We start from the raw sequence: 17,492 nt of genomic DNA, 5'->3' as shown, positions 1-17,492 counted from the left end.
TGTTATCTTTTCACCTGAAATATTTCATCATGTACTATTTTTATTTAATTTATTTAAACTAAAAACAAAAACAAAAATAATTCACTCATTCCTCTCACCCTCCACATCCCACCTCTGGCAACCACCAATCTGTTCCCTGTATCCTTGAGCTTAGCTGCTTTTAGACATTTTTATTTTAATTCCACACATGCGATAGATGGTACACTATTTGTCTTTCCCTGTCTGACTTATTTAATTTAGCATAATGCCCTCAAGGTTCATCCATGTTGTCACAAACGGCAAGATTTCATTTTTTTATGGCTGAAAAATACACCATTATTTATATATAAACCACAATTTCTTTATCCATTAATCCATCAGTGGACATTTAAGTTGTTTCTATATCTTGGATATTGTAAATAATGCTGCAATGAACATAGGGGTGCATATATCTTTCCAAATTAGTGTTTTCATTTTCTTCAGATAAATACTCAGAAGTGGAATTGATCATATGGTAGTTCTCTCTTTAATCTTTTAAGGAATCTCCATACTTTTTCCCAGAGTGGCTACACAAATTTACATTCCTACCAACAGTACACAAGGATTCCCTTTTCTGCATATCCTCGCCAACACTTTTTATTTCTACTGTTTTTGATAACAGCCATTCTAACAGGTGTGAGAGGTAATATCTCATTGTGGTTTTGATTTGCATCTCCTTGATGATTAGTGATGTTGAGCACATTTTCATGTACCTGGCAGTCACTTGTATGTCTTCTTTGGAAAAATAACTGTTCAGATCTTCTGCCCATTTTTTAATCAAATTGGGGTTTTTTGGCTATGGAGTTGTATGAGTCTTTACATACTTTGGATATTAACCCCTTATCAGATATATGATTTGCAAATATTTTCTCCCATTCAGTAGGTTGCCTTTTTATTCTGTTGATGATTTCCTTTGCTGTGCAGCTTTTTAGTTTGATATAGTCCCACTTGTTTATTTTTGCTTCTGTTGCCTTTGCTTTTGGCGTTAAATTCAAAAATCATCACTAAGACCTATGTCAAGAAGCTTACCACCTACGTTTGCTTCTAGGAGTCTTTTAGCTTCAGGTCTTACACTCAAGTCTTTAAATCCATTCTGAGTTAATTGTTGTGTATGATGTAAGATAGTGGCCAGTTTCATTCTTTTGCAACTCGCTGTCCAATTTTCCCAACACCTTTTATTGAGGCCATCCTTACATAGAGACTGTCCTTTCCCCATTGTATATCCTTGGCTCCCTTGTCATAAATTAATTGACCACTTTTGTGTGGGTTTATTTCTGGGCTCTCTATTCTGTTCCATTGACCTAGTGTCTGTTTTTATGCCAATAGGGAATACTATAGCTTTAATTACTATAGCTTTGTAATATGATTTGAAATCAGGGAGAGTGATGCCTCCAGCTTTGTTCTTCTTTCTCAGGATTGCTTTGGCTATTTAGGGTCTTTTATGGTTCCACACAAATTTTAGGACTGTTTGTTCTATTTCTGTGAAAAACGCCGTTGGAATTTTGATAGGGATTGCATTGAATCTGAAGATTGTTTTGGGTAGTATGGACATTTTAACAATATTAATTCTTCCCATCCACAAGCATGAGATATCTTTCCATTTATTTGTTTCTTCTTAAATTTCTTTCATCAGTGTCTTATATTTTGCAATATATAGGTCTTTCACCTCCTTGGTTAAGTTTATTCCTGGGTATTTCATTCTTTTTGATGCAATTGTAAATGGGATTGTTTTCTTAATTTCTCTTTCTGATAGTCATTATTAGTGTATAGAAACACAGCCAACTTTTGCGTATTGATTTTGTATCCTGCAACTTTACTGAATTCATTTATTAGTTCTAACAGTTTTCTGATGAAGCCTTTAGGGTTTTCTACATGTAATATCATGTCATATGCAAATAGTGAAAGTCTTACTTCTTCTTTTCCAATTTGGGTGCCTTTTCTTTCTTTTTCTTGCCTAATTGCTCTGCCCAAGACTTCCAATACTATGTTGAATAAAAGTGGCAAGAACGGGCATCCTTGTCTGTACCTGATTTTAGAGGAAAAGCTTTCAGCTTTTCATCGAGTATAATATTAGCTGTGGGCTTGTCATATATGGCCTTTATTATATTGAGGTATAGTCCCTCTATACCCACTTGGTTGAGAGTTTTTATCATAAGCGGATGTTGAATTTTGTCAGATGCTTTTTCTGCATCTATTCAGATGATCATTTATCCTTCATTTTGTTAATGTGGTTTATCACATTCATTGATTTGTGGATACTGAACCAACCTTGCATCCCTGGAATAATTCCCAATTGATCATCTTTTTAATGTATTGTTGTATTTGATTTGCTAATATTTTATGGAAGATTTTTGCATCTATGTTCATCAGGGATATTGGCCTGCAATTTTCTTTTCTTGTGGCATCCTTATCTGGTTTTGGTATCAGGGTAATGCTGGCCTCGTAAAATGAGTTTCAAAGAGTTCCCTTCACTTCTATTTTTTTGAAAGAATTTGAGGAGGATAGGTATTAATTCTTCGTTGAATGTTTGGTAGAATTTACCAGTGAATCCATCTGGTCCTAGACTTTTTTTGTTGAGAGGTTTTTGCTTACTGATTCAATCTCCTTACTAGTAATCAGTCTGTTCAGATTTTCTATTTCAACATGATTCAGTCTTGGTAGGTTGTATGTTTCTAGGAATTTATCTATTTCTTCTAGGTTGTCCAACTTGTTAGCATATAATTGTTCATAGTAGTCTCTTATAATCCTTTGTATTCTGTCATATCAGTTGTAACTCTCTTCTTTCATTTCTGATTTTATTTGAGTCTTTTTTCTTGGTGAGTCTAGCTAAAGGTTTGTCAGTTTTGTTTACCTTTTCAAAGAACCAGGTCTTAGTTTCATTGATCTTTTCTTTTTTTTTTTTTTTGAGGAAGATTAGCCCTGAGTTAACTACTGCCAGTCCTCCTTTTCTTTGCTGAGGAAGCCTGGCCCTGAGCTAACATCCGTGCCCATCTTCCTCTACTTTACATGTGGGACACCTACCACAGCATGGCGTTCCAAGCGGTGCCATGTCCGCACTCGGGATCTGAACCGGCAAACCCCAGGCCACTGAGAAGCAGAACATGCGAACTTAACCACTGTGCCACCGGGCCAGCCCCTCATGGATCTTTTCTATTGTCTTTTTAGTCTCTCTTTCCTTTATTTCTGCTCTTATCTTTATTTCCTTCCCTCTACTAATTTTGGGCTTCATTTGTTCTTTTTCTAGTTCCTTGAAGCATAAAGTTAGGGTGTTTGCAACTTTTCTTATTTCTTGAGGTAAGCCTATATCACCGTGAACTTCCTCTTAGAACTGTTTTTGTTGCATCCCCTAAATGCAGAACCATGCAACATATTAAATGCATTTCTCTGCCATTGATCTTATCTCATAATTATGTAATGCATTACTATTGCTATTATTAAATTATCAATTATGAGTATTGTCAAACATTTTATGTGTGTCATTACTTTATACTCAAATAACCCTACACAGTATGTGCTAGTACTCCCTTCGAAAGAAGGCTCAGAGAAGTTTAACAACTTGTCCAAGATCACACAGCAAGTAAATAATGGTTGGGCCAAGACTAAAAGCAGGCCTGAGGGCTTCTAAAGCCCATGCTCCTATGCATCACACTGCACCGCCTCCCTAAGCACAGAATCCTTCCTCCTTACCCTTACCTGAATCCATACTACACTGTCCTACTCTGACTTTCAGCCACTGCTGGAAGCATATCAAGTACTCACTTCAGCGGCATATACACAAAAATTGGAAACACACAGAAAAGATGAGCAGGCTCCCTGCACAAGGATGACACGCAAACTGGAACATTCCATCTTTTTCTGCTTATCTTGATGAAAAGAAACTCTGGAAGGGTAAGCCAGAAATTAATGAAATTGATTACTTCCCAGGAGAGGGAGAAATGAGTAACGGGATAGAAGGGATGGGGAAGAGTGACCCATCTCTGAATATATCTTTTCATACAGTTTTGGCTTTTGAATCACGTTAGTATTTTATGTAGTCAGAAAATAAAATCAAAACAAGGATGAGGGGAGAAATACAAACTCAATTCAAAGAGAAGCAATTGGATTCAACAGTATTTCAAATGAATAGCATAATCACCAGGAGGAAAGGGGCAGGAAAGAAGCTATTCCAGGGGGCCGGCCCAGTGGCACAACGGTTAAGCTCACACATCCTGCTTCTCGATGACCTGGGGTTCGCCGGATCGGATCCCGGGTGCGGACATGGCACCACTTGGCACGCCATGCTGTGGCAGGCATCCCACATATAAAGTAGAGGAAGATGGGCATGGATGTTAGCTCAGGGCCAGTCTTCCTCAGCAAAAAGAGGAGGACTGGCAGTAGTTAGCTCAGGGCTAATCTTCCTAAAAAAAAAAAAAAAAAAAACCCTATTCCAAGTAACTTCTGAATAGAATACTTTGATTTTATACATATATTTAAAGACAAAAAATGCATATAAATCTTGAACTCTTCTTAATAGGTTTATTCTTCATAGTAATATGGATATAGCAATTCTGAAACTATTTTGCATATATTGTATGTCTAAGCAAATGAGTAAATATTATAACGATTTTAAAAAGTAAATATTTTAATGTGGAAGCCAAGGAAGAACACTGTGAGGCGGGATTAAAAATGGAGGCATAATTATAAATTCATAACTTCTAAAATACATTTTTCCAGCCCTGGCACTGAAAGGTCGTAGTAACAATGACACTCCAGCAGCAATAAATGAGTGCAACCAGCATCCAAAGCTTTATTTCGAAATACTAGTCCTGACTAAAAAAACCAAAGCTCCTTGAAGAAATGGTTGATTCCAGGCCCGGGGAAAAGATAAAAGAGGAACGTAGAATATCTTGTGCCAAAAAGGAAGGAACTTCACAATAAGATGCTGGGGGCCATGTCAAAAAGACTCAGGAGCCAGCTGAAGGGGACTCCTGCAGGTCAAATCTTAAAAAATTTGAGCATCGAAATAAGTGATGATAATGGACTATAACCCACTGAATAAAACAAGAAATCAGGGCTGGCCCCGTGGCCGAGCGGTTAAGTTCGTGCGCTCCGCTGTAGGCGGCCCAGTGTTTTGTTGGTTCGAATCCTGGGCGCGGACATGGCACTGCTCATCAGACCACGCTGAGGCAGCGTCCCACATGCCACAACTAGAAGGACCCACAACGAAGAATATACAACTATGTACCGGGGGGGCTTTGGGGAGAAAAAGGAAAAAAAATAAAATCTTTAAAAAAAAAAAACAAGAAATCATGTGTCCGTACTGATAAATAGATAAGTAAATAAATAAGTGGAATGCCTTTTTACAATAGAATGTTTTAAAGAAATATATGAGAAATGATGGAATTAGAAAAATCACCATTTTGAAACCATTATAGTAAAAACTGATTCAGGCAAAACTCATCAACAGATGCTAAATCTGTGGGGTGCAAGAGAACAGGGTATTTTCATAATCTCAAAATACCTCCCCACCAATTCTTAATTACAAAGGAAAATACGATAACTTGGCAGTGAATAAGACTGGCAGACACTATCTTAGAGAAGACAAAAATTAACGTCATAAACAGACAAACTAACATAATGCACTTTCTGATGTGGTGCACTGAGAAAGACATGACATCACTTACCTACTTTTCCTGCCAAAAATACATACACTGTTTCTCAACATGAAGAAACATCAGAAAAGCCCAAATTGAGGGACATCCTCTAAAAATCTGAGGAATTGTTGTAGAATAAAGACAACTAAAAAGACATGACAACTAAATGAAATGCATGGTCCTGGATTGGACCTATACTAGAGCAAAAAAATGCTACAGAGAACATTAGGACAACTGATGAAACTGCAATATGGACATTAGACTGAAAGTATTGGATCAATGTTAGATTTTCTGAATTTCCTAATTGCACTGCAGTTATATATAAGACAATATCCTTGTTCTTAGTAACTACATTCTGAAGTATCAATGGGTAAAGGGGCATGATAGATGCAATCCAATTTTTCAAATGGCTCAGGAAGGATTACATATATTTTTATTTATGGGTATAACAATACAGCAAATGTGGCAAATGGAAAAAATTGGAGATTTGGGTAAAGGGTATTATGGAAGTTCTCCGTATTATTATTACAATCTTTCAGTAAGTTTGAAATTACCCCGCACGCACAATTTTTTTTAAAATCATATTAACCATGTACACAGTATGACATTCATCTCTCTTCTACGTGGACCTGTGAGTTGGCAGTTTGGCTTACACTCCACTTTCTCTTTGCCACTATGTTCTCTGCCTCCAGAGGACTAGTGACTAGTACTCTGAGGCAGGCACGTATTCAATGAGGCGTTAAAAAAAAAATAGGAACACAAGCTCTGAACATCAGATGCTAAGATCTAAAAAGTCCACGCATGTCTGCAAAACTTCCAAGCCCTCCCCTGCTGACATTAGAAAGGCATTGCTGCATGTGTCTCATGTCCTGAGCTTCCCCCGGATAATCCCACATGACTTTCCCAACTCACGGATTTTCCATTTGGTCACCCACTCAACCTTCAGCACAGTCATATCTCTTGCAGAGCTAAAAATAGCCATTCTATCAAGTGGGAAGTTAAATAAAGTACTATTTACAGTGAAGAAGATAACTTCCCTAAGACTATTTTTTTAATGATGACAACGTATCAGCAAATCAAGGTTCTGGACAAAATAAAGGCACGAAAAGTGCTCTGTTGCATGAAGTTTATCACTAATTCTTAGCTCAGTGGATAGGAATGCCAGCTCTGGAGTCAGAGCTCTTGGATTCAAATCCTGAATTTGTCCAGATGCATAACTCTGGGCAAGCTCCTTAACTTTCCTGATCCTGTTTCCATGGCTTTCAAATAGAGGTTGATAATAGTGCCTACCCACGGACAGATCTCACAGCCATCATGTTGAACAGAGAAGCCAGAAAAAACAGAGTACGTAATATACCCCTCCACTTAGGTGAAGTGCAAGAACAAGCAAAACTATGGAACAGAGGTCAGAATAGTGGCCACCTTTGTGACGGAAGAGTACTGACTGGGAAGGGGCACAGGGCACACGGGAGCCTTCCAGGAGGTGGAAACGTTTCCCTTGAGCTGGGGGGTGGTTACACAGGTATATGTAAACATCCATTAAGCTATACATTAAAAATTTGTTACATCTTGGGGCCTAGCCCTGTGGCCCAGCGGTTAAGTTTGCGCGCTCCACTGCAGGCGGCCCAGTGTTTCGTCAGTTCGAGCCCTGGGCACGGACATGGCACTGCTCATCGAGACACGCTGAGGCGGCATCCCACATGCCACAACTAGAAGGACCCACAACTAAGAATATACAACTATGTACCGGGGGCCTTCGGGGAGAAAAAGGAAAAAAATAAAATCTTTAAAAAAAAAAAATGTGTTACATCTCAACAAAAATGTAAAGAAAAAGAAAAAAACCACAGTAGCAACCAAATAGAATTGTTGTGAGGATTAAATGAGAAAATGTACGCACAGTGCCCAGTACATGATAAGCATTCTATATAAAGTCAGCTGTTATTACACGTGCTTAATAATAGAATTATTATTTTTGAGATGAGTCTACTTTTCTTTTTACCACCCCTCTGTTCTTACAGTTTTTCATACCATTTCAAACTTCCTTCTCTTGCTTTTGCAGCTTTATATTGTTCTCCTTGTATTTAAATAAAGCAATTATATAGTTTAGAACATTTTGAAGAACATTTTTTTAAAAAGTAAATAAGGTAGCCAAAAATACAGGCACTTGGGGGCCAGCCCAGCAGCACAGTGGTTAAGTTCACACGTTCCACTTCCGTGGCCCAGGGTACTCCAGTTTGGTTCCTGGGTGCGGACCTACGCACTGCTTGTCAAGCCACGCTGTGGCAGGCATCCCACATATAAAGTAGCAGAAGATGGGCATGGATGTTAGCCCATGGCCAGTCTTCCTCAGCAAAAAGAAGAGGATTGGCAGCAGATGCTAGCTCAGGGCTAATCTTCCTCAAAAAACAAAAGAAAGGGGACGGCTCGGTGGCACAGCAGTTAAGCGCACACGTTCCACTTCAGCGGCTGGGGGTTCACTGGTTTGGATCCCAGGTACGGACATGGCACCAGTTGGCATGCCATGCTGTGGTAGGCGTCCCACATATAAAGTGGAGGAGGATGGGCACAATGTTAGCTCAGGGCCAGTCTTCCTCAGCAAAAAGAAGAGGATTGACAGCAGTTAGCTCAGGGCTAGTCTTCCTCAAAAAAAAAAAAAGAAAAGAAAAATACAGGCACTTGGAAATAACACTACATCAATGGAAATCAGCATGGAAGCCATCAGATGTTAATGGACTACAGATCCACAAGAGCTCATCTGGATAATGAGTAGACACCAGGGCCAGGCTTTCCTTTCCAGGAAGTTCTAAATTCCAGAGGAAGTTTAAAGGGAAAGAAATTCAAGAAAAGGGTAAACAAAAAATGATGCCTTTGAAACTTTTTTAAAGGAAACATTACCAATCCATCCATCTCTGCTGAGCCAGCTCTCACTCTGAAGATCATTTTCAAGTTTCTTTGACCTGGTAAATTCTCTTAAATGTTACCCTCAGTTAGGTTGGTCACACAGTTATTTTTTCAGACTTACCTTTATAAAAGCATAGCCAACACCATTATCCGTAATGGTGAGACCAAGGGAATCCTCAGACTTATAGACATCCACTTCTTTTCTGATCCCTTTCACGTGGGCAAATATGAAATCTTCAAGACCTAGCTGTCCTCCTAAGAGTTTTTCCATGTCAACTTTAGGGGTGTTTAAAGTGCAATACAAGATCTGCAAGAAGAAAGAAATATTTTAGGTCAGTTTCCATCAGGATACCGTTCTAGTCATTAGTTTAATAAATATTTGAGTGAAATAGTCCAGAACTTATGATGCAGAAGGTTACATCATTACTTTTAGGTCATACGTATTGAGTGTTTCCCATAGGGCAGGCTCTGTGCTAAGCAATTTACATCCATTATCTCATTTAATCCCCACAATCACTTTATAAATACATTACCATCTCCATATTACAGATGAGGAAATCGAGGCTGAGTGAGAGTAAGTAACTTGCCTAAGATCACAAACCCAGCACTTGTCAGAGCCAAGATTCAAGTTTAGGGCTTACCAACTTCCAAGTGGTTTAAACTCCTATGTTACCCGCCATTTAGAATGCCGAAATCGAAGGCTGTGTTCCCAAAGGGAAGGTTGTGATCTGTATGCTACCATGAAAATATAGGTAAGACTACTTTCGAAAAGTGGCGAATTTTTTTTTTAAATAAGGCAAACTTTATCTTGCATTATAATGCTTGAGAAGAGTAATTTAATTAGTGAATGAGGTGCTAAAAATAAAAAGGTCTAAAACCTGGCTAAAATGGAACTTAAAGACTAATTAAGCCAATCCCTTAATTTTTTTTTTTTGGAATTTTTAATTTTTTTAACTGCAGAAACATTGGTTTATAGCATCATATAAATTTCAGGTGTATACCATTACATTTCAATTCCTGTGTAGATTACATCACGTTCACCACCCAAGACTAATTATAATCCATCACCATACACACATGTGCCTAATAACCCCTTGTCCTCCCCCGCTTCCCCTTAGGTAACCACCAATCTAATCTCTCTCTATATGATTGTTTGTTGTTGTTTTCATCTTCTATTTATGAGTGAGATCATACAGTATTTGACTCTCCCTCTGACTTATTTCACTCAGCATAATACCCTCAAGGTCCATCCACGTTGTCACAAATGGCCGGATTTCATCATTTCTTATGGCTGAGTAGTATTCCATTGTGTATATATACCACGTCTTCTTTATCCATTCATCCATTGATGGGCACCTATGTTGCTTCCAAGTCTTGGCTATCGTGAATAATGCTGCAATAAACATAGGGGTGCATGTATCTTCACACATTTGTGTTTTCATGTTCTTTGGATAAATACCCAGCAGTGGAATAGCTGGATTGTATGGTAGTTCTATTCCTAATTTTTTGAGGAATCTCCATACTATTTTCCATAGTGGCTGTACCAGTTTGCATCCCACTAGCAGTGTATGAGAGTTCCCTTCTCTCCACATCCTCTCCAACACTGTTGTTTCCTGTCTTGTTAATTATAGCCATTCTGATGGGAGTGAGGTGGTATCTCATTGTACTTTTGATTTGCATTTCCCTGATAGTTAATGATGTTGAACATCTTTTCCTTTGCCTGTTGGCCATCTGTAAATCTTCTTTGGAGAAATGTCTGTCTAGATCTTTTGCACAAATTTTTAATTGGGTTGTTAGTTTTCTGTTGTTGAGATGTATGAGTTCTTTATATATTTTGGATATTAACCCCTTATCTGATACATGGTTTGCAAATATCTTCTCCCAATTGTTAGGTTGTCTTTTCGTTTTGTTGATGGTTTCCTTTGCTGTGCAGAAGCTTTTTAGTTTGATGTAGTCCCATTGGTTTATTTTTTCTGTTGTTTCTCGCTGGGTCAGACATGGTACTTGAAAATATGCTAAGACTGATATTAAAGAGTGTACTGCCTATGTGTTCTTCTAGAAGTTTAATGGTTCCAGGTCTTACATTCAAGTCTTTAATCCATTTTGAGTTAATTTTTGTGTATGGTGTAAGATAATGGTCTACTTTCATTCTTTTCCACATGGCTGTCCAGTTTTCCCAACACCATTTATTGAAGAGACTTTCCCTTCTCCATTGTATGTTCTTGGCTCCCTTGTCGAAAATTAGCTGTCCACAGATGTGTGGGCTTATTTCTAGGCTCTCGATTCTGTTCCCTTGATCTGTGTGTCTCTTTTTGTGTCAGTACCCTGCTGTTTTGGTTACTATGGCTTTGTAGTACATTTTGAAACCAGGGAGTGTGATATCTCCAGCTTTGTTCTTTTTCCTCAGGGTTCCTTTGGCTATTCAGGGTCTTTTGTTGTTCCATATAAATTTTAGGATTCTTTGTTCTATTTCTGTGAAAACTGTTGTTGGAACTTTGATAGGCAATCCCCTAATTTTAAAAAAGAGGGAACTGAGGTCTGGAGAGGTTAATGCAACTTGGTCAAATTCACATCCTGGTAGAAACAGAACAAAAAACTGGAACTGTGGAAAGTCATGTGGAGATTTTAAAGGGACTTCTTATGTTTACCAAGTCTTTATTTGACCTCATCTTCCTTCAAAAATATGATTCATTTTGCTAAACTCTGCTGTGCTACTCTTAAGTTTGTGAACCATAATTTGGGTAATTTGTGGGGCCCAAATACAAAATTATGGAAGAGGAGAAGGAGGACTGAGAACATGTCATTGGTTTAAAAATTATGTTCAACAAACATTTATTGAGTATCTTCTGTGTATCAAACCAAAGAAGGATATTTTAACACAGCTGTTTTATAGCGAAACAGCTAAATGAAAAATTTTTTAATTTGATTATCAAGTAATGTTTGCCACAGGTATTAACCCTTCCTCCATCCCTGAGCCTTGCTTCAGCCCCCACTTTCAGCCCTTTCCCTGTGTCCCCAAGTTTCACAGCATTCCGGATTCCCACTGGAACCTTGAGCCTTAACACATCCTTAAGTCTCACCCTCAGATGCGGTGCAATTACTACTTATTAAACGGCTTTTTAAGCCACATCAAAACGCGAATTGGAAGAGCTCTCCCTGTTACGCAGTTAAAGGTGCAGCAAACTCTGACCAATCCCAAAGGTGGAGGAAAGCAGCTAGTGACAAGGACAAGGGAGAGGCCACAGGATACAAAAGAATGAATGTCTCCAGGGAGAAACTACTGCCCCTGCCCTTCCTTCTTCCCACCAGATCTGTGGGGACCTGTGTTAACTGGTGGGCCTTTAATTTAACCCTCGTGTTCCCCGGGAGGACATCATATATTTGGCTTTGCAGTTAGTAAGTTTTTGCAAATATTCTCCAGGGTAAAAAATGTATTATTCACAGAGGGGGAAAAAAAACACATTTAAACCAAGAATGGCTCCTATTTCGTATTCTAATTGTGAGATCAATGGTATAATTAGTCCACTAACAAAAATCATGAATAAAGTTTAGAGGAGGGAAAGGAGTATGCGTACACCCCTGACTCTCTGACTCCCTTCTCAAAATGATGGCAAGTGAGTAGAAGAAATAAACAGTTCAGGGGAAGGCCCCTGGCCAAGTGATTAAGTTCGCATGCTGTGCTTAAGGCGGCCCAGGGTTGCGTCGGTTCGAATCCTGGGCGTGGACATGGCACCGCTCATCAAGCCATGCTGAGGCGGCATCCCACATGCCACAACCAGAAGGACCCACAACTAAAATATACAACTATGTACCAGGGGGCTTTGGGGAGAAAAAGGAAAAATAAAATCTTTAAAATAAATAAATAAATAAACAGTTTTCTCCTTGTTCTTTTTTCAGTGAATCTGTTCATGGTATTCAGAGGGGATCCCAACCACCACTAACATAAAAGCAACTTACCAATTAGATAGGAAATAAAACATTGAAATATAACGGTGATATAACAAGGTACGGAAAAAGCCCAGAAAAGGAAATCCCACACAAAGTGAACTTCTAGTCACTAAGCCACTTCCTTTCTTTCAATTTTTCACATGCTCGCTACAGAGCAAATACGAGACTTCCTGTAAGTATAACCCCTTCCATTGTGCTCCCTCCCCTAGAGAATAACGTTCCAAGCCAGGCAGCCAAATGTTGGCAGGCAAGATACTGCACTTTTTTTTCTGAAGGTAGTGGAGCCAGCTATATCCTTCACGGATGGAGCTGCACAGGAAGTTGTGGTGAAAACCTTCAGGGATGTAATGGTCACTGGGAGGCGGAGGAAGAGCCCTCTGCAGCAGCAGGTCACTAAAGCTCCGCCACTTCAGGTCAGCTCTTCATGCGAGAATAAAAACCTAACACACAATCGCAATGCACAACTACCAGCAAATATATCTGTAAGTACACAATAAAGGGCTAGAAATGCAAACACATCCTCATAGATACTGTATTTCGAACTGAAAAACAAGAAAGTGATACACCACTTTCTTTTTTGTTTGTTTGTTTGGGTTTTTTTAAAGATTTTATTTTTGCTTTTTCTCCCCAAAGCTCCCCGGTACATAGTCGTATATTTTTAGTTGTGGGTCCTTCTAGTTGTGGCATGTGGGATGCCTCCTTAGCATGGCTTGACGAGTGGTGCCATGTCCGTGCCCAGGATCCGAACCAGCGAAACCCTGGGCCACCGAAGCAGAGTGCACGAACTTAACCGCTCGGCCACAGGGCCGTCCCCATATACACCACTTTCTAAATGCTGCAGAGTTCGTGCTCATTCGCCCACTCATCAATTATTGACTGGACACCTGCTCTTTGCAGGTTCTGTGCAGCACGCTGGATGTACAGAGATAAATACGACAGTCCCCATACACAAGGAAGTCCCCGGCTGGTAGCCACTCCGCTGAGGTACAGTGAGGCAGCACAGAACCAACTGTACTATACTAAAAATCATTAGTATTCAAACCAAAAGGAACCTCAAATGCATCACGAACTTTCCTACCTTCATTCATACATTTCCTTCAACTCAAAATCTGAAACGCCTGCCCAGCCACTCCGCCCCTCTGTCCTTGTCTATTGAGACTCTGCTCAGATATGACCTCCCAGGTGGAATCAATCACTCTTTCTTTGCTCACATCTTTAAATCTAATACCTCATTCGAGCGTCTGAGTCACCCTGCCTGGAAGTCCAAGTGGTTTAACATACATATTTGTCCCTCTCAGAGAGACGAGACCTTAGTCATCTTTCTCTCTGCTACAATGTCTAACACCGTGCCCTGCCCAGTTTACATCAGAATGGCATTTACATGCGCTTACCTCATTTAACACAACATTCCTGTCTACTAGGTTTTATTATCCTCATTTTGTAGATGAGAAAATTATGTCTTTATCCAAATAACACAGCTAATAAATGTTTAATGTTAAAAGAAAACATGACAGACAAAAACAAGAAAAGAAACAGTGAAGTGGTCATGTTATCAACGTTCCTCCAAGAAATATTTGCTTCCGGAGTTAAGTACACTGGATGAAGGGTAGTAAGATATAGTATTTAACACTGGGCTTTTCTGTACTCTGGTGAACAAACTAAACTAAATCAAAAGGAAATAAACTTGGGGCCAGCCCGGTGGTGTGGTGGTTAAGTTCACGAGCTCTGCTTTGGCTCTCTGGGGTTCGAGGATTCAGACCCTGGGTGTGGACCTAGCACCGATCATCAAGCCATGCCGTGACGGCATCTCACATAGAGTAGAGGTAGATTGGCATAGATGTTCGCTCAGCAACAATCTTCTTCAAGCAAAAAGAGGAAGATTAGCAAGAGATGTTAGCCCAGGGCCAATCTTCCTCACAAACAAAAATAAATAAACTCATGGCAAGTACAAGGAAAACGATCCATCCATTAGATACAATATTTCTGATGTGTGTCATTGTAAAACAAAATCCTTAGCATCTTCTGGGGCATCCATATTTGGTGCTTTACCACCATCATTGCCCATTTTCATCAGAGAGATGGAGTACTCACGGCTACTCCATTTTCTAGAGCAGCACTCTCCAACAGAAATGTAACACAAGCCACAGAAAATTTTCTTTTTTTTTAAATGTCTTTTTTTTTTTTTTTTAAAGATTGGCACCTGGGCTAACAACTGTTGCCAATCTTTTTTTTTTCTTTCTGCTTTATCTCCCCAAACCCCCCTGTACACAGTTGTATATCTTAGTCGCAGGTCCTTCTAGTTGTGGGATAAAATTTTCTAATAGTCACATTAAAAAACATAAAAAGAAACAGGCGAAATTAGTTTAATTTACTCAATTATACAATCCCATATATCTAGAAGATTATCATTTCAACATATAATCAGTATAAAATTGAGATAGTTTACATTTTTTATTAAGTTTTTAAGATCTTACTCAGTTTGGACCAGCCATTTTTAAAGTGCTCAGTATCTATACTTGGCTTGCAGCTACCATGTTGGGCAGCTCAGGGGTAGAATCTCATGTCTTTATCAGTTTTATACTTTGTATTTTTCCCACCTCCATATACTGCACGTCATTCCCTTGGCCAGAAATGCCATAGCTTAAACCCAACTTCTAAACCCAGTCTTTAGACCCTGTCAAAATCTTCCCCACCCGACAAAGCCTAACCAACTACTACATTTTCTATTATCACACTAGACTAACGTTATTTCTTCATTTTCTATATACCAATTAAATTTTATACATCCTTTGTAGGGCTCACCATATGCTTCTTTGTAAACTTTTAGTAGGTAGGGATTTATTTTATCGTCTTATTTGTCTTATCATGTGTCTATCACTGTGCCTTATCTAAAGGGAGACATGGATTAATTCAAGGAGCCGGATGACGGAAGGCCTTGCGTTGTTATTGTGCCAGACATCAATATCTGTGGTATCCATTCCCCTCCCCCTGATTTTCCTTTGGAAACTTCTCCTTCTCCATTTTAAGCCATATGGTAACTTGAGTAGGAATGACCCCATCCTCAGTTCCACGAGGAATGAATCATAATTAGGCTTAAATCAGTTAATAACTAATTCATACATAATCCACTTTAGGCCAACAAGATCCAAGAAAGAATTTGTTGGGGTTTCTGGGGAAAGAATCCTCTTCTCTTTTCCACAGAAGCTACTGGAAAGGTGGATCTCCCTCTCTGCCTCTCTTTCTACCTACTATCTCATTTTATCCTTAAAAAACAACTCAGTGAGGTACATGGTGAATTTTGTTTCTTTTAAGCACTGATGTATTATGCATCTATATCCTAATTTCATATCCTATTCTCTATCGAAAACATCAGGCACAAATAAGTGCCTTCCCCTTACTTCCAATATCAGCAAAATAAATAGACCTCTAAGAGGAGCTATATCATCCTCGTAAGGGTTGTTAAAAAGAAAAAAAAGAAAAGATAAAAGGAGAGGAAAGAGAAGAAAACGAGAGATTCAAAGGTAAGAGACTTGGCTCTAGTTCCAATTCTGTCCTCCCAGTGAGCTCAGTCAAGGGTCCTCATGGACATCATGGCGTTAGTAAAGCTTGGTCTGTATCACAGGGTTGTCACAAAAAGTCCATAAGAGAGTATATATAAAAGTAAAAATTCTTTATAAAGGTTATTATTATTATTCCTGGAATACAGGTACTTCTTGTACAATAATATTTACACCCATGCTTGTTAGCTTCTTAAATTGCAAGACTTTTCCTGAAGAAATCAGATTTTGCTCCTTTTTAATGTCATAACCAGAATGGATTTCATTTTTCCCCATAAATTACATTATCCTTCAACTTTTTTATTGTTGAAGGATAACTCGTGGACAGTATTACCATGAATTTATATTTCAATTGCTATTTTCCAATTCTTATCACATAGTTATAATTACTCACCCTTGAAACTCAATGTGGCTAGGATGATAAAAGTCTGAACCACTGTACAGAGCCATTAATGTAAATCAATACTGCTTTTCCTCTCCATTATAGATTCCACAACTGTGCTTTGTGAATAGGGTTAAATAAATCATTTGTCATTAGTGCTTCAAAAGATATTCTGGCCCACAAACAGGTTACAAATCTGTCCAAAAACACAAATTCATTTTTAAAACCCCAGTAAGTCCATTTCCAACTTTCTTTTATTTAATGCTTTTCTTACACAGGAACTCAGTTGGCCAAAGATTCCACATGTTCCAAAGGTCCCTGGAAGAAGTTATGGGCTTGTGTAGCTGGCATTCCATTATTCATGGATGTGATTTTAAATATACTCAACTGGAACAGTGACCTTTTGTGCTTATCTAAAGTAGTAGTCCAGTCACATACTGTGTAAGGAAGTTTTGGTCAATGATGGACCACATATATGACAGTGGTCCCATGAGATTTGTATCACATGACCTAGGTATGTCGGAGGCTATACCATCCAGGTTTGTGCAAGTACATTCTATGATGTTCACACAATGATGAAATCACCCAAAGACACATTTCTCAAAATGTGTCCCCATTGTTAAGCGATTCATGACTGTATAGTAATTTAAAAATTAAAAATGCCCAAACTTCCCAGGTTAATCTTTCACAATTTTTTTTGTTTTTCTGATAATATGGAGACATGCTGGGGTACATGAGATCAGTTTTCTCTTAACTCTTGGACACAGGATCAGTCACTCTGCTGATTCAGAGGACGGTACTCCTTCAGCTGGCAAGAGTGGGGAACACACGTGCTTTTATTACACAATAGTAGCAACCCCTAATACTTTCGTCCTGTCATTCTCATGAAGGATTTGTGACTCCTGAGGCAGAGTGTGGCCTTCGTTTTGCCCCATTCCTCGTTCCTCTGGAAGAACTTGTACAACCTTTGTCCTTCGTTAAGCAACACATTACTCTATTATTAAATATTTTAACACAATTACTTTCCTCCATTTCAATCTATCCCAAGAATCT

At 38.9% G+C, this 17,492-nt stretch overlaps 1 protein-coding gene and 1 non-coding gene across 2 annotated transcripts in view; one reads left to right on the top strand and one right to left on the bottom strand.

Moving 5' to 3' along the window:
* The window catches only part of GIPC2 (GIPC PDZ domain containing family member 2), a 76,112-nt gene that overhangs the window by 34,660 nt on the left and 23,960 nt on the right, over positions 1-17,492 (bottom strand). The window contains exon 3 of the mRNA XM_070486663.1: positions 8,674-8,859. Coding sequence (XP_070342764.1) covers positions 8,674-8,859 — 186 coding nt within the window. The remainder of the gene's footprint in view (positions 1-8,673; positions 8,860-17,492) is intronic.
* On the top strand, positions 3,770-3,873 carry LOC123277779 (U6 spliceosomal RNA). Its single transcript, XR_006514995.1, has one exon. It is a non-coding gene; the product is annotated as a U6 spliceosomal RNA (small nuclear RNA).

The sequence above is a fragment of the Equus asinus genome, chromosome 16 (assembly GCF_041296235.1).
Source record: "Equus asinus isolate D_3611 breed Donkey chromosome 16, EquAss-T2T_v2, whole genome shotgun sequence".
Lineage (NCBI taxonomy): Eukaryota > Metazoa > Chordata > Mammalia > Perissodactyla > Equidae > Equus > Equus asinus.
This window is presented reverse-complemented; position numbering and strand designations above follow the sequence as displayed.